Source organism: Pecten maximus, chromosome 12 (genome assembly GCF_902652985.1).
Source record: "Pecten maximus chromosome 12, xPecMax1.1, whole genome shotgun sequence".
NCBI lineage: Eukaryota > Metazoa > Mollusca > Bivalvia > Pectinida > Pectinidae > Pecten > Pecten maximus.
The window spans coordinates 24,566,710-24,594,479 of record NC_047026.1 but is presented as its reverse complement, the minus strand read 5'-3'; the positions used below and the strand labels follow the sequence as shown (position 1 = coordinate 24,594,479).

Below are 27,770 nucleotides of genomic sequence, written 5' to 3'. Positions count from 1 at the left end.
CTGTAATATTTCAACTGTAATGTACTGCTATGATTGGTGATTAAGTTTGTTCAATTAAAAATTCTTCACTGTCTTTTAAGGTCACAGGGCAATCAAGTGAAATGCCCACTTTTTAGGTGATGAGGAAAAATGTTAAAAACTTTTAACAACTTCTTTATTTAAGATGCTTATATTATACGGTTATATATTTGGTATATAGCATGCTATGATAAAGATTATTTAGGGTTGTTCATGTCATTTACCTTGAAATTAAATGTTAAATTTTAGTGGTGTAACGATTCACCGATGCATCAATGTATTGGATCGCAGAGTGGTGCATCGATGCATCGTCTTTCCTTGATTTGTATCGCGATACCTGAAAATTTGTAGTCATCTCCCTTGACCAGCGATGGCCTACAGGTAGTAGTAAACGACATGGCTGACAAGGCCGCTCCAGCAGCTTATAAAACTACCTGTTGGGGTTATTTCAAATCCAAATTATCTAAATTCAAGAACTTTTTGTGGGAATGTGGACAAAGACTCAAATAATCCGGAAATACCACAAACATGAATACTGTACCATAGAATACTAGATATCTGATAGGTCATGTTTCTCATATATCGTGATACGTATCATATCTTAACCTCTGTATCGTGATACGAATTGTATTGCTACCCACCTTGTGATACACAGCTCTTATATTTATTGAAAGTGCTGACAATCCTGTGCTGTAACTTTTCATTCAATTTAATGTTAGACTACAAATGTTGTCAGGATATCTCTGATTGAAAAACTTTTCTCTTCCAGTTTTTCTCGTCCTGTAGTCGACAGTATGTGTACAAAGTGCTGGACGGTAAAGGCTTTGACTGTTTCTCTGGTAAGTAGTGTGATTTTTCACATTAGTGATAGTGACAGACAGATTTGGGGTATGAGGAACGGCCATTTTATTGTAATTTACAAATTTAATGCCCTGGTGATTGGTAGACTTAATCTGAAATCTGCCCATTTTTCATATCGGTCAAGGGTCCACAGTGACCAAACTGGTGATGACGGTTTGATGGTCACTCCCAAACTGGTCATAATTCATGATTGAACAACATTTTGTAAAGAAAATTCTTATTTCCTTAAGAAGCAAAGTGCAAATAGATAAATACATACAATAAAGCAAACTCAGAAATATTAATCAAAACAATAATCCAAAGTAGGTACAAAGATTTATTTTCAATATTACAGGATCATTCCTGTTTTGCTATTCTAATTTTCAGTGTATTTGTTTAATATTCAGTTATTTGGAAATTATCTCCCTTTGTTTCTAAAAATTTATATTAATCAATTATTAGTCTATACTACATAAACTATGTTGGCATCTCTAAAATGTTTCTTTTTGTTTATGATGGATATGGAAATACGAAATTTTGATATGTTTCCATCCCTTTTGCTATTTCCCATGACCAATCTAAGATGACGGTCTGTTGAAATGCTTTATCACTGTTCAGTACGATATGTCCACATTCACATCATTTGCATGTGAGTAAATCATTGTCAGTCATTACTTAGTCTAGTGTTTGTTTTTGAAGTGATGTTCCGTAATTCTTAATACAAACATTATTAATTAAATGTGCCATATTGCTTAAATGAATCACCACAAGCATCTGACTGGACGGATTTAACACATCGCTCAAGTCTCATTGTGTCAGACTCATTTTTTCACAAAGCTCCTATGTGTAAATACACAGCCCCATGGTCGGTCAGTCCCATGGTCAGTCCCATGGTCGTTCAATCTCATGGTCAGTCCCATAGCCAGTCTTTCATCTGTCCATAAACAATCTTTGTTATCACTATGTCCAAGTACTGGGAGGAGTTTTTTTTAAACTTCTAATTTAGCTTCCCCTTTATTCATTATGTCCATTTGAATCTGATCCATATAACAAAATGGCCAACAGGTGGCCATCTCTGATTTGGACAGTTGAAGTTTGTTTAATACTGGTATTTCTTGAGGACACTGAGGATTTTTCTCCAATCCTCTTTGTACTTAATTGTACCCATTTGATTTTGATTCTGCATGATTCAGAAAAAAGTATGGTCAACATTCAGCCATCTCTGATTTTGACTTTTGAAGTTGGTTATTGTTATTTCTTGAGAAATGCTGGAAGGCAGTTCATCTACAGTTGAAATTTGGTATTGCTATTCCTATTTAACAGAAAGTGTTTTTAGATGTAGCTTTCCATTGTTTTCAAATTGTTAAAGTAGAGAAAAAGATCAGTCCTGAATATAATACCAATAAAGTCAATGGTGGGCCCCAAGATCCCTCGGAGATCTTTGTTCTATTGTTGTTACCTTCCCTGCCTTATTTTGTGTGGTGCCTGTCAGTCGTCCTTCCATCTGTCCGGTCGGCCATCCAACCATCTGGCTGAATGTACAGCATCAACATTTCCATTAAAACAACTTTTTCTCATTAACCAAGAGACCCAGGGTATATATTGGACCAAGAGCAGGCTGCAATGCTGGTCTACCAAGTTTGCTCAAATGCATTCAAGGTCACAGGGGTCAAATATTCTAAAGTATTTAAATGACCTCATCTCAATAACCAAGAGGCAGAGAGACCTGATATTGGGCTTGTTGTATGTTGGGGTGAAGGGCTATCAAGTTTGTTCAAATGAATGACCTTTACCCATATTCAAGGTCACCTGTCAAATATGAAAAAAAAAAAAATTTTAACAAGTGTTCTCTATCAACAAGAGGCCCAGACACCTGATATTGGGCATGTAGTATTCTGGGGTTAAGTTGGTTCAAGAAAATGAATGTCCTTGACCTACATTCATGGTCACAGGGATCAAATGTGTCTTATTTAAATGACTTCCTCTCAGTAACCAAGAGGTTCAGGTAACTAATACTTGGCATTTTGCATGCTTGGATGAAGGGCTGCCTAAATCTTTAAACAACCTCTTTTTTATTCAACTAATGAATGACCTGGAACTACTTTCATGATCATGGTGATAATTTTTTTTGATTATTCATTGTTTTTGTTGAATAAGCAGGAGAGTTAGGGCAATATTTGGCAAGCAGGATACTGAATAAATTTTCTAAATGAACAAACTTTTTAGGATACTCTCATATTTGAATGAAATGCATAGTAATCAGCTAGCATTTACATAAATGATCTAGATCAACTTTTTAAAGTTGCCTTAGTAGCAGTTGAGTGATACAAGCTAAATACACAGACCCATTAGCCTCTTATTTGTTTTCTTAATGAATGATTGCATGCTTATATTGTAAGGAACTTGATCAGGGTAAATCTTCAAAACATAACCATAAATAAATTGTACACATTTAGATGTGGATCTGATATTTTTTTAACCCAGTTTAGAACTCTAAAGATGGCATTTAACAGTGACGTTGTAGACTTTTTGCAAAGGTTAAGATACATTTACCTGGGTCCCTTAATTTTTTGTAGTTTTGCTAGAAATGGAAGTTTTGTTTAAGGCCAGTATTAATTTCAGTGGATTACACTTTTTACCAAAATGTTTATTTCTTGACAGGCATGATAATTCCAAATTAAAAAAAAAATGAAACCTGTTTTTTTAGATCTGACATCCTGTCATTGACCATACCTACTACAGATAAACCTGTTTATTACAACACCTTGTCTAATTCCAGCATCTTTTGGGTGTACTTTTGGATCTAATTTGACATGTTTACTGTGCATTCAGTAGATTTCCTTATTAAAAGACATTTGATAAATTCAAAATTCAGCTGTTAATTTGCTTTGAATGATGGTTTTAATCAATTGCTTCTGCATCAAATGATTTGTTTCAAAAGCTTTTTATTCTTATTTTTAATTCCCCTAACAGAAAATTCAGGTAAGGATTGGTATATAACTGTATGCCTAATATTCCCATTGAATAGATTATACCTGGTGATAGTGGTTCACCAACATATCTATTAACAGAATTTTATTTGTGGCTTATGATTTCTGTATTTTGGATTAGTTTGGTTTAAACAGAGGCTTTGATTGACTGATAAATTCAAGATGCAAATCAGGTTTAGAATATTGGTAAAACTGAATTACTGTCACGGACTGTCACGGACTGTCTTATATATCAGGTCGTTGACAGAATAACAGAAAAAAAAGACTGTCTTCCAAATCTTTGTGCTAAATTGAAAACGAAGAGATGCCCTCATGTCTTTGTACTATATATAAACTGAAAATGAACACACCTTTCATGATTTGTTTTTATCGGTCCTGTAAAACTGGAAAGGAATTGAACCAAAATAACTGAAATCAAAGCACAAAATCGAAAAACTAGACTGTACCCCTAAAAATTAAACCATGGCTATCCTGGCGTGATTTGTTGTGCTTTAATTAACTGCTTGATATGAGATATCCTTAATACTAAAATATCTTTACTTATTTTAGGTCTGCGATATTCCATCATTTTATCAAGAGAGTGCCTAAAGTTCTTAGAACTCTTTTCAAATAGGAAAAAAATTACAATTTTTTCTTTTCCTTTTTCTTAACTTACTTACATTTTTCCCCCATATTTATGTTATTGTCAGGAGATACAGTCAACATGTTAAGATACATATTGGTAGTAATATTCCACAAATATGTAAATACATGTATTAAAAAATATATAAAAAAGTTAGTAAAAGCTGGAATATATTGTAAGAAATTTGCTTTAATATATATCTGACTAATCTGTAAATTAACTTATGTTATATAGTAACCATACGTGATAAGTCATTATTAAGATGACACATATATTGTAGTAACATAAATTCAGGTGCAAAAAGTAGGTCAACTTTTGTCATTTTTCTGCAATATTTTATGTATTTTCTTCATTTTCCTGCTTTTATTTTTCAACAGATTAAAAAAAAAATTGCAGAGTTGCGCGTACATTTAGAGAATTGTCTTCTCATTCAGCTCATAATATTGGCATCAGTTTTCTGCACCTCTAACATTTTGTAATGTCGTTTTTGCTGTCTTTATGAGTAACTATGAGCTAATACTGTCACCCCAGTGTCTGCTTTGATGTTGATGTCCCACCTACGCCATAGCTTAAAGTTTTAAAAAAACTCATAAATCCATAATTTTACAACCTACACCCTTCCAATTAAAAATTTACATTCACTAAAGGTCTAGGAGTTATGTCATTGCAAAATGATATGGAAATATTTTGTATTTTTTTTTAAAATTTTACCATGTTTCGGACTTGAATTTGTATGCATTAAAACTCACTTAACAGGGTAAGTTTTTAGAAAGCTTGTAATTAAGTCCATAAGTATGAATCATACCCCCTTCCAATGTGGTATGTACATTCATTAGGAGGTATATGAGTGATGTTATGGCAAAGTAATATGGAAATATTTTGGATTTTTTTTTACATCAAAAATAAAATAAAGTTTTTCTGTTATCAGTTACTTCAAAGGCTTTCAGAGTCCATAATAATACATCCTAACCCATCTCATTCGGTGTTTATAATCATTATAGTTATGAAAGATAGCAAATTGACTGTTGAAAGTATTTGGATTTTTTCCTGAATTTTCGCATGTTAGATTTAATTGTTCATCAAATGTAAGTTTGTTTTGATTACTTTCAGAATCTTAATCATGTTCACAAAAATATCTTTCGTTTGTGTACCAGATGCATTAAGGCATTGGCATTGAGAATTCATGTCTTTGTACGTTAATGAAATTTTAGTATAAACATTTGTGGTGGCTGCCGCCAGTGAGCTTTTCAATCATTGTTTGTACTTGTCTTCCTTGTCCCTACCAAAAGGAGGTCTGAAGAAAAATGACAATCGTTGACATATTTTTGGCACCTGAATGTTATATACCTGGTATTATTATTTAGTAGATGTATATGGTGGATTATCTTGTATTTATATATATATATAAATATATGTATAATATTGATATATTTCAATTACTTTTTTGTAATTTTGATTTTTGTTTTGATTTCAAGATTGAATATTTGTTATTGTCTATGATGGTATAATAAATTTTTCTTTGTTTTCATGGTAAATACTCAAATGTGATTGGTCGCAAAAATTCTTTTCATTCTTCTATGAAAAAAATTCCGAGAATGGCGCGAAAAATGTGACGTCACAATACGACAATTGACGTTGCATATTGATTTGAGAAAAAGAATCCCATTTAAAACCAGTAAAATTGTACATAAAACATCTTTTAAATTAGAAAATCATTTTCAAAAATCAAGTATAAGCGTTGATGTCAATTATTTTTTAGTTTCATCGGGGTATGAAACAAATTTTGTTTGCAAACTTCTGTAAGAATCCGCTACGCGGATTCATACAGTTTGCAAACAAAATTTGTTTCATACCCCGATGAAACCAAAAAAAAAAATGACATCAATGCTTAAATGAAATCATGTTGATTAAGAAAAGTATGGCAAGGGTATGGATTTCATTATCTTTAAAGGCAATGATTTCAATCCTTACTTTTAATTAGAAAGCTTACCTACGTAGATTCTGTTTTCTTTTTATAGTTCATGATATGCTTTAACAAACTTTACCAAATAAGGAAACTATTTCGAAATGTTGTGGTTTCTGTTACAATTCCATCAGGCAGACACCTGTTCAGTGGTGATGTATATTAAAATATTCATAGGAATTTATATACCCCAGTAGAATGTCTTATTAAATAAGATACTACATATTGATTTATTTTGCAATGTAGGTACAGTGGACCCGCGATAATCCGGACGCCGATAGTCCGGAAAACTCACAGTCCGGACGGAATAGCACGGGAACGGATTTCCGTAACGTTATTTGTACTCACCAGTCCGGAAATTCGGATTCCGATTCCGGAAACCCATTTTGGGAACGGAACGTACTTTTCATTAGTAAATTTCCCTCAATAATCCGGACGATTTTTTCACCACGAGGAGAAAAAAAATGTCGGGGCAAGTCACCCGTGTCGACAGCCGTACAGACTATCGCTTGACACTGTGCGTAGTCATAGCGACCGCTGCCAGGTCATAGCCCCGGGTGTTTACCTGTGTTACAATGTGTAGCTTTTGTTTTTATAACGGTACATTGCTTTTTCTCTACGACCTAAATGTTACCGAATTTATGCACAAACATACAATACGTGATACGATAATTAATCAATCTCAAATACATGTAATAAATTTATGATCGGTAATTAACATCATTATAACTTTTATTGGGTAAACACGGATATCGGCTTTGGAACACCGTTACGTGAAACGACGACTCATTGAAAGATGCATGTTATTAATTACATACACATTTACGTATTAAGCAGTGATCACAAGAACTGGGTTGATCATACACAAATTAGTCAATAGTTGTGGGATACTTAACTAATCGTCACATTGTTAAGTGAATACGGGTTTAATAATTATCGGACATCTTGGGTAGTTCTCGCTGGTGTCGCGTACTTTTAAATAGATAGCTTGGAGTTTCTGGTACGTAAAAATCATTGACTGACGGTAAGTTGTAAAATCCGGGTATTTTATTTAAGGTATTTAACGTTTGTAATTTCTACTTGTTTGTGAACCTCCGGGACGTGACACATGTGTGTTGTTTGTAGGTCACATATGCCCGCTATAAATAAAACAACTTTCACTTTACATGTTCTTTTAAAAACATAGTTTATTTTTTACTTTCTACAAAACAAAACAAGAACCATATCAGAAACATAAGTATATTTATTGTTAAAAACTCTGACAATATTAGACGTGTTTATGAAACGTCCCGGATTGTATATAATCAAGGGAGATAACTCTTACACGACAATTTTTTTGACCTGGTACACGAAATTCGGCAGTCCGGAAAACTCGTAATCCGGACGGTTTGGACTGGGAACGAAGGTGTTCGGATTATCGAGGGTCCACTGTATATGAGTAGAAAGAGAATGAGTTTGATACAAATGTTTAAGTTCTTATGAACTGTATACCTGGTTATTTTCACCCTTGACCAACACAAAACATATTCGCCCCGTTTTAAATTCGCCCTAAATGGTTTTCAAGAAATATCCTTTTCCTTGTTTGTAAAATCGAAAAATTCCTTTCGGAATTCTCCATACAGTTGCACTCGGAACACTCGGGACTTATCGAGTTCCCAATTGTCTTACCAGCATGACGTGTATAATGTAATCAGGTGTGAAATAAAGAATTTTTACCTGTGCTCAGATTTTCTTTTAGTCTCTACTGATTAAGGTAGTATCGGGTATGCATGGGTGATTTTAAGCAAATACAATCAATTGTAAGTTCACTGCACTGTCACTGATGACTGACCAGTATTTTCTCTTGTTCACATGTACATGAATGGAAGCCACAATTAAGCGACGGTGAACTCATAAAATTAATCTTTTCCATGGCAGGAATTTGATGCCACTCTGTATGTGATTTTTATCATGACTAGACTACATAATTTAAAAAAGACTGAATTTTTAAAATATTCTTTGTTAATTGGAAACGCTAAGCCTAGTACGTGATTTTACATTTGAAAAGTAAAAGGGTATGTTTGTGATCCGACTACACTTGGCTTATTTACTATGGTTTATAAATCTTTCAATTCAGTTTGAAATTTTCGCCTTCATCTTAAATTCACCCCATCTTCAATGGGTGAAAATGGCGAAAATTAAACGGGGTGAAAATTACCAGGTACAGTATTGAGAATGCAGGGCTGACTCAAATATGAGGTCGTGTTAGTTCACTCAGTAGGGTATTGACTATAAATTTAACCTGAGGTAGAGATTGGAGGTGTATTTAATCCCTACCCAATGCAGTTTGCGTTTCTCAGGAAGCTGAGGTCATGAACCACTCTTTGTTGTTATCATGTTTTGAGCAAGACACTTGCTTTGGATAACATACAACAGGTCTCTTGGATTATATTAATTGAGGTAGACACCAGCTACTACATAGAGACTCGACCTCAAAATGACACTGGCTCTTCAAAGGTTGATAAACATGAGCAGACAAACATTCCTCTAGAGAGGTTAACATGAATGAAATATTAACTATGAGCTTCCTTTGATCAAATGTATGTACTTATATTCAACAGGAAAGAAATTTAAATATTTGTTTTTATTACACACTGATTGTTTTAAGCCTTGACCTGTTTACTTCTAACATTGCTCTAATTAACTCGGACTTTGACCATTTAAGAAAATTGTTACCTAAGCCATGTGTATATACCCCCCCCCCATCCTTCCTATCTACATTGCCAACCGTAAGTTCCTATTTTGAGTTATATATAGTTTGTCAATAGTCGATATGGTTATTGATGATCGACAAATCCTCAAAATGCCAATAGTCGATATGGTTATTGATGATCGACAAATCCTCAAAACGCAACTTTTTTTTCAATATTATGTCTTTTTAGATTGAGTCATTTTCACATACATAACAATTTTTTTTGTTGGGATAATTCAAAGAGTGGAATGTTTAAAAAAACATTTTTCAATGCATGTTTGGGAAATTTTGGAAAAGGTTCATCTCCTGACTCAGCTGAAACTGAATCGGGATGGGTTATTTTCATGAAAATTTGCCAAAGTCGTTTACAAAACAAAGTAATCGTTAATGAATTGTAAAGTTATAATTTCTGATTCGCTTATAATATTTGAACAAGTCAAAAGAGTGTGTATAGTTTTTTATGGATGGCAGTGTATATTATAAATAACACTACTTCAAGATGTCAACTCAATAATGAAATATACAACACCAAGGTCATATAAATCTTCAGAAGTAAATTATGTTGGATTTTGGTAATTGTTCCATTATCCTCTGTTTCATCCCTCCACCCTCATTTTGAAATCTTATGACTTTGACCTGATATTTGATTTTAAGAAATTTATAATTTTAAAGCAATCTGTTTTATGTTGTGGATGAAATGGGAATTATATCATGACAAAGATTAATTTATCTACACAAAGAAAAAATCTGCATTGAATTTAATTAACAATTTAAGCAATTGATGTCAGGCTTGTGTTAACAGTGGCATTTTCTGTCCCCGTTGTTTTCCAGAAAAGAGCTCTGATCCTGGTAAATATATATATATATATATACATTGTATATGCATTGGGCAAGTCAGTAGATATGTAACAGCACCTCAAATCCTCCGCATTTATCTGTGTGAGATTACGGACCAATTTTTTTTTTTTTTTTTATGGAGGCACAGTAGTCTAATGGTAGGGCGCAGGGTTCCGTGATCGAAGGGTCGCTGGTTCGAGTCTGGCATGGGCACTCTGTTGTATCCATGAATAAAATACTTTAATCTTTTGTGTTCTAGTCAACGCAGCTGTAAATAAGTATGTGATAGGGCAGTGCAATGCCGTACTGTCTAAGCTGCTTGCACAGAAATGGCAGCTCCGGCTCTATGCTCCCAAGGGAGTTCCACCTTCACCAGTAGAATATTTATCTTACATAGCCTGGTCTACAGTCCTTACTGGGCAGAGTGACATACAGAAAGTAGGACGTCATCAACAAAATGTAGAGTACGAGCAGGCCAGAGAAATTGCTCCCATCTCTTCTTTGACATAATTCCAACAATTTATTGATTTCTCAAAGATATCCTCAGATATTGTTTGTTTATTCCATAATGATACAAATGTGTTTAGGGGGGTATTGAATTAGGCTCCGGCCATTCATGTGCCTGTCCCTCTGACTGACCCATTTCTGAAGTGTAATTCTAAAACGGTTTAATACTTTAATTTATGAAACCTGTTGCTCTAGTAATCTTTTGGTAGGGAATGGTTTGTATTTCTCATAGTTTTCCTGTATTCATGGAAAAATTGGTCAAAAACCTAAATATTGGACTTTATGCATACTATGTTATTCATACATGTATATATGCCTGGTAGTTTCCATTTCTTTAGTAGGGCAAGATCGGACGATTCCCATCATAATGTTAAATCGTTCAATCTTATCGCGAAATTGTCATTTATTTCATTGGTGACAATCTTTAATCTTAATAGGAGCATTTATGATTGAATTTCATAGAAATTTGCAATACTTTTACTAACTTGTGCAACCAAATAGAAATGGGTATGTTAAAAAGGACAATTTCTAGCCTAAACATTGTTATGACTATAATATGGATTAAATACTCATTTATATGCATGAATTTGAATCTTTTCCCAAAAATACACAGAAAAATCTAGTACTGCATTTACAGTACTGCTAACTGTTAGTTCCAAAAATTCACTGAAGAAGTACCGAAGCTCTCCTTCTATTGAAGTTGACAGTTATTTACTATTTTTCATGGACATTTTGTGATATCCAGAATCATGACCATTTAATGTCCAATTCTTCTTCATGCAGAATTTCAAGAGTATGCTGGCTTTAATTTGCTACAATGTCGCAATGTCTAAAAGATCCTAGTACATATTTGAGATTCAATATCCCAGTCTATTTGATACTTATCTCAAAATTAAACATATGATTGTTTGATATACAATGTATTTGTATAGGATGTAGTCCCAAAAAATATCCTGCTTGCACTGGGGCTCAGATTAGTACCCTCTCCTCTCTGAGTGAACAACCTACATACCACTAGACTAAAGGAATATACCACCGGCCTTAGCCTCTACCTGATATTTTACACCAGCGAACACTCACAGCTTGTCCCAATTTCCCAAATGTCTCCTAGTTTTGTTTCCAAGCCGGTCAGATATTCCTTGCCTGAATTAGCTTCCAATCCTTGGGCTAATGGCTTCCGAGGGTATTCGAGGTGTAGGGAAAAGTTAAGGTTATTTTCTCCAGGGTTGTGTAAAAAGCCCTCACTGAAGGTGATACCAGGATTTGTACATAATTTATTAAAACATTATTCGATGTCTAAATTATGCATTGATATGAATTAACATCAGAACGTCTTTGTTTCTGTGCATTATTATAGTTGAGTTCTGAAATGGAGAAGGTGATAGATATTGTATTCTGTAGTGTTTATACTAAGTTTCTAACAAGATTACACTACCACAGAGTAATTTAAGGTACCAGAATATATCAACAAACAGCCAAATAGAATGAAAGCACCTAGTTATTGTTGATAGGCAGTGAACCTTGATGGACAATTCCAGACTGTGAAGCATTGTGATGATGTGTTAATAACCATTAATGAGAATGTAAAGCATGACAGAAATGTATGTAACTTTCTGTAGAGAAGTTAAAACTAACAATAATGTACCTGTGTCGTACATTTCCTGTTCTGCTAATGTATGTTAAAATGTAATTCTTTTACAGAAATGCATTCAAGGAGGTTGACTTTTTACAATGTATGCTCGCTAGAGAAATTGATCCACAATTATACCACAAATTTAATGATAATTTAGGAAGTTCTTAATAGTTTATAGTTTGACAAGCAATGTCATTTGAAAAGAAAGAAGAGTTCTAAAAACCATATTATCCGATTTAGTGTTTTCAGTGGCTGTTTTGCCTACATTTCGATTCTGACAAAAGTATGGACAAACAATTTTTTTCCAAAATATAATCATTCCATTCATTTGCTATGTCATTTGTGGCAAAAAAAGGAAAGAAATGAAACACATAATGAGTTGATGTTGGTAAGTAATGATACAACGGATAGTTTTATGTTTTGTACAGAGGCCACTGGTGGAATTGGTCTTTGTGGGAACGGGAGGATAGATAAGGATGAGGAGTGTGATGCTGGCCAAAAGGGCGACTTGTGTTGTGACAAAGATTGCAAGCTGATTGGTCAGGCTACTTGTAGGTAAGTAACTAATTACATATGCTTTCTTGTAAGCCTCAGAGTAAGTGATGATTTTATTTCATATTAAAGCTGCTTGTATTGTAACACCCTTGGGTTATAAATGTGGCCCTCACAAGGGGCTGAGGAGATAAACATTGGCTAAATGCTTATAAACATAAGAAATCTTTTCTTCTGAACTGGATAACGAAAAAAAAAGATACTTTGTGTACAGCTGTTTCTGAGTGAAGTATCGTTTGTATACAGCTGCTTTAGGGTGAAGTGTCGTTTGTATACAACTTCTTTATGGTGAAGTGTCATTTGTATACAGCTGCTTTAGGGTGAAGTGTCGTTTGTATACAACTGCTTTATGATGAAGTATCGTTTGTATACAGATGCTTTATGGTGAAGTGTCGTTTGTATACAGATGCTTTAGGGTGAAGTGTCGTTTGTATACAACTGCATACGTACAGATGCTTTAGGGTGAAGTGTCGTTTGTATACAACTGCTTTATGGTGAAGTGTCGTTTGTATACAACTGATTTAGGGTGAAGTATCATTTGTATACAGATGCTTTATGGTGAAGTGTCGTTTGTATACAACTTCTTTGTGGTGAAATGTCGTTTGTATACAGCTACTTTAGGGTGAAGTGTCGTTTGTATACAACTGCTTTAGGGTGAAGTATCGTTTGTATACAGATGCTTTATGGTGAAGTATCGTTTGTATACAGATGCTTTATGGTGAAGTGTCGTTTGTATACAGATGCTTTAGGGTGAAGTGTCGTTTGTATACAACTGCATACATACAGATGCTTTAGGGTGAAGTGTCGTTTGTATACAACTGCATACAGATGCTTTAGGGTGAAGTGTCGTTTGTATACAACTGCATACAGATGATTTAGGGTGAAGTGTCGTTTGTATACAACTGATTTAGGGTGAAGTATCATTTGTATACAGATGCTTTATGGTGAAGTGTCGTTTGTATACAGATGCTTTAGGGTGAAGTGTCGTTTGTATACAACTGCATACAGATGCTTTAGGGTGAAGTGTCGTTTGTATACAGATGCTTTATGGTGAAGTATCGTTTGTATACAGATGCTTTATGGTGGAGTGTCGTTTGTATACAGATGCTTTATGGTGAAGTATCGTTCATATACAGATGCTTTATGGTGAAGTGTCGTTTGTATACAGCTGCTTTATGGTGAAGTGTCGTTTGTATACAGATGCTTTATTGTGAAGTATCGTTTGTATACAGATGCTTTAGGGTGAAGTGTCGTTTGTATACAGATGCTTTAGGGTGAAGTGTTGTTTGTATACAGCTGCTTTAGGGTGAAAGATCAAGGTTGTTCAACACTTTTGGTTCATCAAATACAAATGTGATAACTATATACATAAAATTGATTGTAAGGCCATTTGAATCGGTGATTGAATTAAAACACCATTTAACCATGTGTGTTAGGGCTATGAGAAGAATTTTTATCACAATAGTTTTATGACTAAAATTGGTAACAATATTATTTTTCCTCCACAGCTACATGAATTTCCCATGCTGTGACAGAATGTCCTGCCAGGTGGCTTCAGGATTCAAGAGGTGTAGATCTGAGTCTGGGTGTAAGAAAGCTTCAAACTGCAAGTATCCTTGACACTATGGTTGATTTCGCAGGCGACATATAAGTATCCCAATGTGGGTGGCGGTGGCATCCACACAGAGGTTTCCATGCCATAACTCTCAAGTTCCCTTGTGCCAATCTAACTCTTCATACAGATCTTCCTTATCACGAATACTTGCTTGGGATGGGATTGCTTTTCAGGTCCAAGGTCAAAGGTCAATGTCACTGCTACTAAAAATAGAAAATTTGTTTCAGTGCGATAGCTCTAGCTTCATTGATAGAAAATCTGTTCCATGTAATAACTCCTCTAATCACTAAATTTTCTGTGCAGGCAATAGATCCACTTCCATGGAATTCTTGTTATTAATATGTGTTTCTTAAATGTATTCAAGAAATGAAAGAAGCAAGAATCTGCTTGTAATGTCACCACCACAATGACCTTTGCTGTTTACCAGACAATGCAACTGGCAAACAAACAATTATAATCATATCATACCAATGGTAGATAACTTCCCTTTGAATAGATAAAATTTATCAAAAATTTCCGATGAGCCTTGACAAAAACTTTAAATCCTGTATGAACATCTCCAGGGCCATTGAGATGTATGCTTCAAATGTTACATTTAAAAAGAGATGAACTGATTTTGTTCGCATAAACGAACAGTCCCTTAGATTACTGCCAAAACAATGATGGATGGGCTAAGTAGATTTGACCGTTTCTTAGAATGTCCTATGTCAGAAAATTTTTAACATGAGGAGACTGAATGTTCCATGTTGTGTTGGATTCTTTAACATGTACAGTGGGATTGACTTTACCTGTCCTGTGGCCGCAAATGCTGATGAGAAAAAGCCCTGTAGTGACAAGTATGTTTATATTCAGTATTTGTGTATTTCAATAAAATGAAATTAATAAAAACAAAAATGTAAAAAATAAAATCTTCAATAGCCGTCTCTTGAGTAGCCATCTCTAGAGTTGGTTTGTAAGTAAGTTTCTACCTCAGGGATTTTTTTATGCCTATGTACATGTACTTATGTTTTCGATGACATGTTCATAGTTAATTGATGGTTTTTTAATACATTGCATATTCCATTCATAACTGAAGTCATTTTTTTACAAACATTACATTTTTTAGTTTCAAATTATTCATTATCTTTTCAACTGGAAATGATTTTCTGCATATTTTCAGAAATGACAAATAGCCTTTATATTGGAAACATGTTATTTTTGTCTTACATGGTCAAAAAAGCCTTGTTAAAAAATACTGTTTGAAAAGCATAAGAATTAAATTAAAGCAGAAAAGATCAGCTGAATTACAAGTTGTTTCAAGGCTATATACAGTTTAGGTAGTAAAAATAAACTCAGCAGACCAGATAATAAGATCATGCTAAAATAAGTGATATTTGATGACAGAAAATGGAGTAATAAGTCAGTGATTCTTTGTGATTTCAGCGGAGTTTGTAGGGGTGGTAAATGTCTTGACCATTGTCAGCAAGTCGGCAAAATCCCCTGTATCTGTGAAGGTAGGAGATGTTCAACAGGACAGTGGCTGAATGGTCACAACTGCCATGTATAGTCTGTCATGACTGCCAATTGTTAATTAAAGTCCCTTAAAGACGACTACTGATTATCATGACTAGCATTGATTTAGCAGAACCTGTACGTTTCTAATCTACCTAACGTTAAATAAATAAAGGGACAAATTTGGTTTGAGGAAAAAAAGAACAACAAAAATCAAATGTGATTTTAGATACCAATATTTAATTTAAGTTACAATCATCTCACAAAAGATTTTTGTCGTTACTTGATGAAGGAGCCGAAATGAGTATACAGTGTTACATTTCTATTTGTGTGTACATTCAGTGTTTAAAGATATGTTGAATAATGATGTATTATACAGCTGTTCCATCATTATATCTAGGAACTGGCAGTGATACTAGGGACATCATACAGCTGTTCCATCATTATAGCTAGGAACTGTCAGTGATACTAGGGACATCATACAGCTGTTCCATTCTTCTAGTTAAGAACTGTCAGTGATGCTAGGGACATCATACAGCTGTTCCATTCTTCTAGCTAGGACTCATCAGTGATGTTAGGGACATTATACAGCGGTTCCATCCTTCTAGCTAAGAACTGTCAGTGATGCTAGGGACATCATACAGCTGTTCCATTCTTCTAGCTAGGACTCATCAGTGATGTTAGGGACATTATACAGCTGTTCCATCCTTCTAGCTAAGAACTGTCAGTGATGCTAGGGATATCATACAGCGGTTCCATCCTTCTAGCTAAGAACTGTCAGTGATGTTAGGGACATTATACAGCTGTTCCATCATTATAGCTAGGAACTGTCAGTGATACTAGGGACATCATACAGCTGTTCCATCGTTATAGCTAGGAACTGTCAGTGATACTAGGGACATCATACAGCTGTTCCATTCTTCTAGCTAGGACTCATCAGTGATGTTAGGGACATTATACAGCGGTTCCATCCTTCTAGCTAAGAACTGTCAGTGATGCTAGGGATATCATACAGCTGTTCCAATCTTCTAGCTAAGAACTGTCAGTGATGCTAGGGATATCGTACAGCTGTTTCATCCTTCTAGCTAAGAACTGTCAGTGATGCTAGAGATATCATACAGCTGTTCCATTCTTCTAGCTAAGAACTGTCAGTAATGCTAGGGACATCATACAGCTGTTTCATCCTTCTAGCTAAGAACTGTCAGTGATGCTAGGGATATCATACAGATGTGTCATCCTTCTAGCTAAGAACTGTCAGTGATGCTAGGGATATCATACAGCTGTTTCATCCTTCTAGCTAAGAACTGTCAGTGATGCTAGGGACAACATACAGCTGTTTCATCCTTCTAGCTAAGAACTGTCAGTGATGCTAGGGATATCATACAGCTGTTTCATCCTTCTAGCTAAGAACTGTCAGTGATGCTAGGGATATCATACATGACCAACATTTCATGGGACATTGATGATGACCCAATGAATATGTTTCACAACACCTTACAATTTGTTACCTTTTTTCTTAAGTTATTGTGAAAATAATTGAAGATGGGCCTGTTCTATAGACAGGACTATATCATATCTTGTGTCTCTTACACTCGGCTTGAGATATTCCTGTCCACGGAACAGGCCCATGTAAGATTCCATATATCAATCAGTCAGATTTGAATTTGTCTTTGTTTATAGACACAAAAAGACATTGTTTGTTAATTCTCATATACAACATTTACACATTGGATACAGTAAAAATTGATTTACTGACCACTAGTGACATTGACAACATCTTACAATATCTACCAGAATGGCGTCTCCACTGTCATTGTGGATACCAACTTTACTGACACATTGTCATATCTGAAACATTGCCTCTGTCACATATAGTGTCAGTAAAGTCAGGATTCACTGTTCTGTATAATTATCAAACATCAGAGTTCAATATTCTGTTTCTCCCAGAACACAAAATTGAATAAATATAGTTTTTTGTCCAGTAAGTTATTCAATACTGTGAAATTATTATTTAGAATACTAAATATTTAGAATACACTAGCCCTCCACCTCTGGGTTGCGAGTTCGAAACCTACGTGGGGCAGTTGCCAGGTTGTAACTGACTGTAGGCCGGTGTTTTTTCTCCGGGTACTCTGGCTTTCCTCCACCTCTAAACCTGGCACGTCCTTAAATGACCCTGGCTGTTAATAGGACGTTAAACAAAAAAACAAAAAAACACACTATTTAGAATACAATTTATTTTTTCAGTTGTAATTATATGATACTGGATCCCTGTGATGCTCTTTTATTCCAGATGAGGAGAACCTGTGTCAGCGTTGCTGTCAGAGTGGCAACAGAACAGGGCCTTGTACACCATTACCATTGCCAAGTCATCTAAGTCAGCTTCAAGATGGTAGTCCTTGTAGTTATGGCTTCTGTGAGCAGGTAAATTACTGTTGATCATCTCGATACTTGAGGGGTTACTATCACATATGTTCTCTTCATTGTATGTGATTATAACCCCAGGAGCACCAGGCATGCTGAGGAACTAAATAAGTCGCCTCTTGTTGTATGGGCTACCTGCCTGTGAATGGGTAAATTTCACCAAAGACTCATAAGGTGTAGAATACCAAGCTCTGACAAAGATTTCTAACGGGTAGTATTAAATACTTTTTCCCAAACTGCGTTTACAGATATTAGATGAATGAAACGTGAGTGATACAAGACCATTGGGCCTCTTGTTTAGTAAAGGTTTGCTGTACTTATTCGCAAAGAAACAAAGAAACTAAGTCATGTAAAATAATGTTTATTAAACTTAAATTATTTTCTTGTAGGGTACATGTGCTAGAACTGGCACCATTGTGAAGAGGTTGTATCGAGTCCTCCGTTACTTCAGCATCAACCGAATAGGTTTGTATCAGTGTATCATAGCTCCATATTCCTAACGTAATGAGTCAGACTTCCAACAAAATAAAACAGTTTCAGCGAGTGCATTCCCACTGCACTACCAAACCACCAAAGTTATGTGATATGCATCAATTTTCTTTCCAGATTACCACCAGGTGATTCTACTCTTCTTTTAGACTGGTCACCCTTTCTCTAGATTATTAGAATTATAAATAACATTGAGCTTTATATAATTGTTGACATCTAGGATATGTCTGATACTAGCCTCAAACTAGGGGAGGTAATCTAGCATCACAATTTAGCTGGTCAGTCCTTAACTACCGGTAATCCTAGGGGCTGGTGACCAGTCTTCTGTTAATACATTACAGAGGAGGTGCTGAAGGACAGTGTTGTGTGGGTGATTCTACGCCTGTTTATATATTACAGAGGTGTTACTGAAGGACAGTGTTGTGTGGGTGATTCTACTCCTGTTTATATATTACAGAGGTGTTACTGAAGAACACTGTTTATATATTACAGAGGTGTTACTGAAGGACAGTGTTGTGTGAGTGATTCTACTCCTGTTTATATATTACAGAGGTGGTTCTGTAGGACAGTGTTGTGTGGGTGATTCTACTCCTGTTTATATAATACAGAGGTGTTACTGAAGGACAGTGTTGTGTGGGTGATTCTACTCCTGTTTATATATTACAGAGGTTGTACTGAAGGACAGTGTTGTGTGGGTGATTCTACTCCTGTTTATATATTACAGAGGTGTTACTGAAGGACAATGTTGTGTGGGTGATTCTACTCCTGTTTATATATTACAGAGGTGGTTCTGTAGGACAGTGTTGTGTGGGTGATTCTACTCCTGTTTATATATTACAGAGGTGTTACTGAAGGACAGTGTTGTGTGGGTGATTCTACTCCTGTTCATATATTACAGAGGTGTTACTGAAGGACAGTGTTGTGTGGGTGATTCTACTCCTGTTTATATATTACAGAGGTGGTACTGAAGGACAGTGTTGTGTGGGTGTTTCTACTCCTGTTTATATAATACAGAGGTGTTACTGAAGGACAGTGTTGTGTGGGTGATTCTACTCCTGTTTATATAATACAGAGGTGTTACTGAAGGACAGTGTTGTGTGGGTGATTCTACTCCTGTTTATATATTACAGAGGTGTTACTGAAGGACAGTGTTGTGTGGGTGATTCTACTCCTGTTTATATATTACAGAGGTGTTACTGAAGGACAGTGTTGTGTGGGTGATTCTACTCCTGTTCATATATTACAGAGGTGTTACTGAAGGACAGTGTTGTGTGGGTGATTCTACTCCTGTTTATATATTACAGAGGTGTTACTGAAGGACAGTGTTGTGTGGGTGATTCTACTCCTGTTTATATATTACAGAGGAGGTGCTGAAGGACAATGTTGTGTGGGTGATTCTACTCCTGTTTATATAATACAGAGGTGTTACTGAAGGACAGTGTTGTGTGGGTGATTCTACTCCTGTTTATATATTACAGAGGTGGTACTGAAGGACAGTGTTGTGTGGGTGATTCTACTCCTGTTTATATATTACAGAGGTTGTACTGAAGGACAGTGTTGTGTGGGTGATTCTACTCCTGTTTATATATTACAGAGGTTGTACTGAAGGACAGTGTTGTGTGGGTGATTCTACTCCTGTTTATATATTACAGAGGTGTTACTGAAGGACAGTGTTGTGTGGGTGATTCTACTCCTGTTTATATATTACAGAGGTGGTTCTGTAGGACAGTGTTGTGTGGGTGATTCTACTCCTGTTTATATATTACAGAGGTGTTACTGAAGGACAGTGTTGTGTGGGTGATTCTACTCCTGTTTATATATTACAGAGGTGTTACTGAAGGACAGTGTTGTGTGGGTGATTCTACTCCTGTTTATATATTACAGAGGTGGTACTGAAGGACAGTGTTGTGTGGGTGTTTCTACTCCTGTTTATATAATACAGAGGTGTTACTGAAGGACAGTGTTGTGTGGGTGATTCTACTCCTGTTTATATATTACAGAGGTGTTACTGAAGGACAGTGTTGTGTGGGTGATTCTACTCCTGTTTATATATTACAGAGGTGTTACTGAAGGACAGTGTTGTGTGGGTGATTCTACTCCTGTTTATATATTACAGAGGTTGTACTGTAGGACAGTGTAGTGTGGGTGATTCTACTCCTGTATATATATTACAGAAGTTGTACTGAAGGAAAGTGTTGTGTGGGTGATTCTACTCCTGTTTATATATTACAGAGGTTGTACTGAAGGACAGTGTTGTGTGGGTGATTCTACTCCTGTTTATATATTACAGAGGTGTTACTGAAGGACAGTGTTGTGTGGGTGATTCTACTCCTGTTTATATATTACAGAGGTTGTACTGAAGGACAGTGTTGTGTGGGTGATTCTACTCCTGTTTATATATTACAGAGGTGTTACTGTAGGACAGTGTTGTGTGGGTGATTCTACTCCTGTTTATATATTACAGAGGTTGTACTGTAGGACAGTGTTGTGTGGGTGATTCTACTCCTGTTTATATATTACAGAGGTGTTACTGAAGGACAGTGTTGTGTGGGTGATTCTACTCCTGTTTATATATTACAGAAGTGTTACTGAAGGACAATGTTGTGTGGGTGATTCTACTCCTGTTTATATAATACAGAGGTGGTACTGAAGGACAGTGTTGTGTGGGTGATTCTACTCCTGTTTATATTTTACAGAGGTTGTACTGAAGGACAGTGTTGTGTGGGTGATTCTACTCCTGTTTATATAATACAGAGGTTGTACTGTAGGACAGCGTTGTGTGGGTGATTCTACTCCTGTTTATATATTACAGAGGTGTTACTGTAGGACAGTGTTGTGTGGGTGATTCTACTCCTGTTTATATATTACAGAGGTGGTTCTGTAGGACAGTGTTGTGTGGGTGATTCTACTCCTGTTTATATATTACAGAGGTTGTACTGAAGGACAGTGTTGTGTGGGTGATTCTACTCCTGTTTATATATTACAGAGGTTGTACTGAAGGACAATGTTGTGTGGGTGATTCTACTCCTGTCATCTTTGCTGTGGTTGGTATTCATCGTCATATTTGAATGTGTGGTAAGTATCTGTCCTCCATTTAGTGAACTAAACATGGATATGAGAAAGCTGTAGTGATTTAACAGTAAAATATAGATAGAAAAACTAAAAAAAAATTTGCTATTTTTTAGTTTATATTTTGACTTTCTGTGTGGAGAAGATTGAACTTTTGATTGATTCTTATAAGATTTAGGGAGTATTTTTCAATGCAATGCAAATATAATGCTTTAAAAATCTTAACATGTCTGACTGTAGGAATATTGTCTTTTGACCCCAGATAGTGCAACCTATACTCTACCTGGGACTAAGAAACTAAATTTGCCAAGTGCTAGATTTCAGGAATCTGATCCAAAAGATTTAAATCTCAAAAACTAAATCAAGCTAGTTTGAATATTTTCCTCCCACACATCCTACACATTTAATAAATACTCCAAAGTAGTAATGGTAAATATATGGAGGATATTGAATGGTTTCCCTTTTAATAAAACATTTATTTTATGATTATGACAGAATATGGATATTTTATAGAAATATATTATAAAATATCGAAATGTTCTGTCATACGAGTGAAATATATGTTATATTAAACAGGAAACAATTCAATTTTCTTTTTAGTGCATTTTATATACTTAAAAACAAAATTAAAAACATGGAAAATTGAGTAGTCTCAACGCAATTTAAGCGTTTTTTCTGCTGTTATTGGAGAATCTTTGCATGAATAGCTAACATCAAGTGAGTATTTTGTCAAAAACTAGTATAGATATTTCAGAAATACAGCAAAATAACCAATTTATTTATCTTCTCTTTGTTTGAAAAATCGACAAGTTTCAATGAGTTGAACACAAAGGTTCGCCCTGATTGGTCAAAAACAAAAAACTTTTCACTGCAAAACTTATATTTTCACTGCTCATCGCTGCAGTGAAAATTTAAGTTTTATTAGGTTGATAAATTTCTATATTTCACTGGCAAAAATGCTCTACCATCAATAACACTAGAATATTATTAATGTAAGCCTACTATGGTCAAATAGATTATGTGATTGTGAGTTTTCAAAAGTCACATGTGAACTTTCTTCCCTAAGTAGGTAACAAGACATTTAGAAAAACAGGAATGTACTTGTAAAGTGTGGTTGTAAATTCATTTGAACAAAATCTTCAAGGTTCTTTAGAAGAAGATTATTGGAAATGATTGGCAAATTATCATTGCATCAATTGACAAGTGTTGTAAGTCATGGTGAGACTGAGAGATATAATGATGTTATAATTATGACATGTTTTAAACTGATGTGGATTTTTATGTCTTTAAAGGATGCAAGAAATGAGAAGAAAGAAAGTTTATCAAGGGAAAATATGACTAGGAGGGTATGTATAACAGTTAACGAGTTTTCTCCTCTTTGTGTATAATAGAATATTTTTAGCTCACCTGGCCCGAAGGTGAGCTAGTCCTAAAGAATTGAATGGATTTTCACCAAATCTGGTCAGGAAAATCCTTGGGGGAAGGGGAACAGAGTTTGTATAAATTTTTACTCTGAACCCCCAGGGGCCTGAGGGGCGGGGCCAAATAGGGGAAATAGGGGTTAATCCTTTAAATCACTATTTATCATAAAGTTATGAATGGATTTGAACCAAATTTGTTCTGGAATATTCTTGGGGGAAGGGGGAAAGAGTTTGTATAGATACTGACTCTGACCCCCTTTGGGCCTAAAGGGTGGGGCCAAATAGGGTAAATAGAGATTTGTCTTTATAGCACTACTAGTCAATAAAGTTCTAAATGCAAAATCAACCAAATTTGGCCAGGAACATCGTTTGGGGAAGGGGGAAAGAGTTTGGATAAATGTTTACTCTGACCCCAAGGGGCCAAAGGGGCAGGGCCCAATAGGGGAAATAGAGGAAATTCCTTTAAATCACTACTAGTCATAAAGTTATCAATGGATTTGAACCCAATTTGGTCAGAAACATCCTTGGTGAAAGGGGAACAGATTTTGCATAAATGGTTACTGTGACCCTCCATCCCATAACTATGTATGGCATCGCTGGACGTTAAGGGATAAACACAATTCTTATGTAAAAATAGGCCCAAGGGTCTTTCCCCACCCTAAGGGACTTAGTTTCTTTAAACACAATTATGTTGTAAAAATAATCTGTAGGGTCTTTCAGTCCCTTAGAGAGTATGTGTATTAACAAATTGAACATGAACATTATTTTGACATTTGGTCAAATCCAACCAGGTGAGCGATACAGGCCCCATGGGCCTCTTGTTTAAAAAAATCTGAAGTTTTTGTCTTCCTTCATCTTTTTTAGCCATAATATATAACCATTAATGCAATGTGTCCTATACACAATGTGTTGATTATGAAAAGGTTAAAGATTTGAAAACATTATTTCATATACATGTATAAAATATATATATAATTAATTTTGTTTTATAATTTCAGAATAAGGAAACTATCTTACCAAATATGAGTACTGGCATATCTGAAAAGATTCATTTCCCAATAATAAGGAGAGAGTTTTAATAAGAAGAATGAAAACATGGCATCAGCGAGGTTGGAAGCACCTAAATTTCCTGATTGAGGCAGACGATTATGTAAAATTTATTAATGAAAGTGTAGAAGTGAGGAAATGGTGTTTCAGTTGGTGCTTCTGAATGGACTGTTGGGAACCATATCATTCTGGTGAGAATATGGTAATTTTCAGGACTATTGTGAATATGGTAATATTATTATGAGGAGTGCCATAACCTCATGCTTTATTGAACCGATAAAGTTCAACAATTATGTATGAGGTCGAGAAGTTCTAGAAAACTGCCAGTTGTTGGTCTTCATTTAAGTGCTCAGATATATGTTTTACATGTTAAGGATACATATTTTTCTTTTAAGTTATTGCTCAACAATTGTTCAGTTACAAAAGTATATCTATTTTTTGAATTTCCATTAGATATCATGCAAGTTAGTTGCAGAAAACCAAGTGACCTGTCCTTTTCCTAGACTAGGTAAAACAGGTACATTACATAAAGACAAACTAGGTTTGTTACACTTGAGACTGTTATGTGATAAAAATTGTTTGGTACATATGTACTGCCATGTACGTGACACCCCCCTAAAATACCAGGTCAGTTGGAATTCCTTACATTCTTCCCTTACATGTATTGTGAATCAGACAGATCCTAGCTAAGGACTTTGGGTGGTCATACAACTTCTTACATTTCCTAGTGATTGACAACCTTTTTAATTGTGTGGTCAATTGAATATAACTTAAGTCAGTGCAATGATTTTAGTAGAGGCAGCAGAGTGATCGTAGTGTGTTTTATATGGAACTCCTTCCGAATGCGTTCACACTTGTAACAAACCTTTCAGTTTATGTTCCATGAACATTTATTTGGATTGATACTTTTGGAAATGAACTTGCCATGATTTTTATGGTGATCAAGGATTTTAAGGTCACTGAGTCAAATTTCAAGATCAAATTTTGTATCTTTTCATTGAAGAACATTTTGTTAAGACATTATGAAGCAAAGTTGGTCAACATTAGAAAAAGAGTCAACTGACTAAAGGTCAGGATTACTGGATCAAAAGTCAAGGTCAAACTTTATATCATTTCACTGATGAACATTTTGTTATAACATTATTGTTAGTCAAATTCATACAATGAGTCAACTTACCAAAGGTCAAGGTCACTGGGTATATAGTCACATCCATTTGGGTCCAATGGTTAAGGACAGAAATTAGAATGGATATCTGACAGTGGGCCTGGTGGTTATTGGGTGAGGTATTAGTGGGCCTGGTGGTTATTGGGTGAGGTATTGAACATTGATAAAACAAATCAAAGCCTGCAAATGAGTATTGTACCATACATGTCAGCCTCTGAAACCTCCAATGAGGGAGATCTCCCTCATTCCACATCCAAAATGAGGGAGAAAGTGTGTGAAAAAAAATCGCGACAATTTGTACTGGTGTTTGGAAATGAAAGGAAAGGAGTTATATCATAGTACATAAATTATATTGCAATTGTTTTTGAATTACCTGTTACAAATGTCAAATATCAACCACAACAATGTAAATGTATTGATGATTATGGGTGATATATATCCACACCATGTGACATTTTCTGGCCTATCATTGTTCCAGTATGAAGAATTTAACAAAACATTTATCACAATCCAACTTATTTATGTCAGATATAGAGGTTACACAACGAGTGGTTGCTGGATATAGAATTTATTTCACACTCGTAAGTTATTTTTTAAAAGTTGCAAAAGACACTCACTTTTATCCAAAAACCATGAGTCATGTGCTAAGTATAATTTCGGGTATGCAAATAAGGTGTACCGGTGATGTCTGCGACCCGGTGATGTGACGTCATTAGATTATTGATGCCGTCAATAACAATTGCAGCTTGGGTCAAAGTTCGAATTCTTGACCAATCAACAGACAGGAAGGTCATATTCCACTAGTGGTATATAACAGATATTTATCCAACAGTCAGCACATTTATACAATGGCTTGAGAGTGGAATAACACAGCGTATTGTGGTAGAAACAGTAATCTGCCCGGTAAGTTACTGTTCAATAACATTAATGTCATAAATGGATGATCATACCACTCTATGGTATAAGTACAGACTGTGGTGTTATCCATCTTCCAAGAGATATATTTTTAATCAGCATAAAATTTATGTGCTATTGAGTGAACATATTCAGTGTGAATAAGTTTATAAGAATACAGTCCATAAAAAAAAATTTGCAGGCAATTTGTTCAGCGCAGAAAATTGTTTACCAATTTTCTTGAATAATTCGTTAAAACTTCTGTGTGGTATGAGGCCTTTGAAATGTGATATACTACTTAAGACTTTTTTTGTTTGTAAAATATTGATAATCTGTATAATGAATTTTTGTTTGTTTGTAAAATATTGATAATCTGTATAAAGTTAAGATTTTATTACAGAGATAGACAGTGAGCACTGGAATTGATATGTTTCAGCTATTGATTGCTTGAAGCAGGCTGCCTGTTTGTCGTCTTTAGAATTAACATAGATTGCTTTGTTCTGTCCAGTATATAACTGTACACTAGGGAGTAAATGTGTGGTAGGCTGTGTTCTTTCAGGGAACTCGCATGATTAGTTAATTTTCTGGGGGTTTCAGGAAATATTTATCTTTGTACTCTGTAGTTCAGACCTTATCCTCAGGTCAATAAAATAATAAGGGTTTTATTATTTGTTACTGTTTGTAAAAATATGTGTTAAAAGTTCAAGTTATTCAACAATAAGGGTGGGTTTATGTCTTTCTAATTTTAGAACAAAAGGAGAAAAGAACTTAAAAATTGTGTGTATGTGTGGATGTGTAGGTGTGGATGTGTGCATGTAGAACATAAAGATTGTTTGGAGGTGTGGATGTGTTGGTGAGGGTGTTTGAGTGGGTATATGAAAGAATGAGAATACAAGCTTTTTAGGTCACCTGAGACAACCTATTGCGATCGCCTTTTGTCCGGCATCATCTGTCGTGCGTCATCCGTCTAAACAATTTACATCTGCAACTTCTTCTAAATAACCAACAGGCCCAGAGACCTAATATTGGGTGTGTAGCATGCTGGGATAAAGGGCTACCAAGTTTGTTCAAGTGGATGACCTTGACCTTCATTCAAGGTCACAGGGGTCAAATAAGCTTAACTCTTTAAACAATTTCTTCTTGATAACCAAAAGGCCAAGAGACCCAACATTAGGTCTGTAGCATGCTGGGATGCAGGGCTACCAAGTTTGTTCAAGTGGATGACCTTGACATTCATTCAAGGTCACAGGGGTCAAATAAGCTAAACTCTTTAAACAACTTCTTCTTGATAACCATAAGGCCCAGAGACCCAATGTTAGGTCAGTAGCATGCTAGGATGAAGGGCTACTAAGTTTGTTCAAATGGATGACCTTGACCTTCATTCAAGGTCACAGGGGTCAAATATGCTAAATTCTTTAAACAAATTCTTGACAACCATAAGGCCCAGAGACCTAATGTTAGG

At 35.3% G+C, this 27,770-nt stretch overlaps 1 protein-coding gene across 3 annotated transcripts in view; it reads left to right on the top strand.

The window, feature by feature from the left end:
• The window catches only part of LOC117339393 (ADAM 17-like protease), a 54,620-nt gene extending 27,223 nt beyond the window's left edge, over window positions 1-27,397 (top strand). Inside the window, exons 14-25 of one of the 3 annotated variants that reach the window (XR_004535183.1) lie at window positions 788-857; window positions 3,832-3,840; window positions 12,570-12,696; window positions 14,202-14,303; window positions 15,082-15,144; window positions 15,731-15,801; window positions 18,093-18,223; window positions 18,613-18,688; window positions 21,699-21,787; window positions 23,074-23,127; window positions 24,201-25,533; window positions 25,565-27,397. Coding sequence is in view for 2 of the 3 variants with exons in the window: in XM_033900955.1 (XP_033756846.1) it covers window positions 788-857; window positions 3,832-3,840; window positions 12,570-12,696; window positions 14,202-14,303; window positions 15,082-15,144; window positions 15,731-15,801; window positions 18,093-18,223; window positions 18,613-18,688; window positions 21,699-21,787; window positions 23,074-23,127; window positions 24,201-24,281 (873 nt within the window). In the remaining variant the exon portion in view is untranslated. Of the gene's footprint in view, window positions 1-787; window positions 858-3,831; window positions 3,841-12,569; window positions 12,697-14,201; window positions 14,304-15,081; window positions 15,145-15,730; window positions 15,802-18,092; window positions 18,224-18,612; window positions 18,689-21,698; window positions 21,788-23,073; window positions 23,128-24,200 lie in introns of all 3 variants that reach the window. The other 2 variants (XM_033900955.1, XM_033900956.1) reach the window with 2 other exon arrangements.
• The last annotated feature ends 373 nt before the right edge of the window (window positions 27,398-27,770 follow it).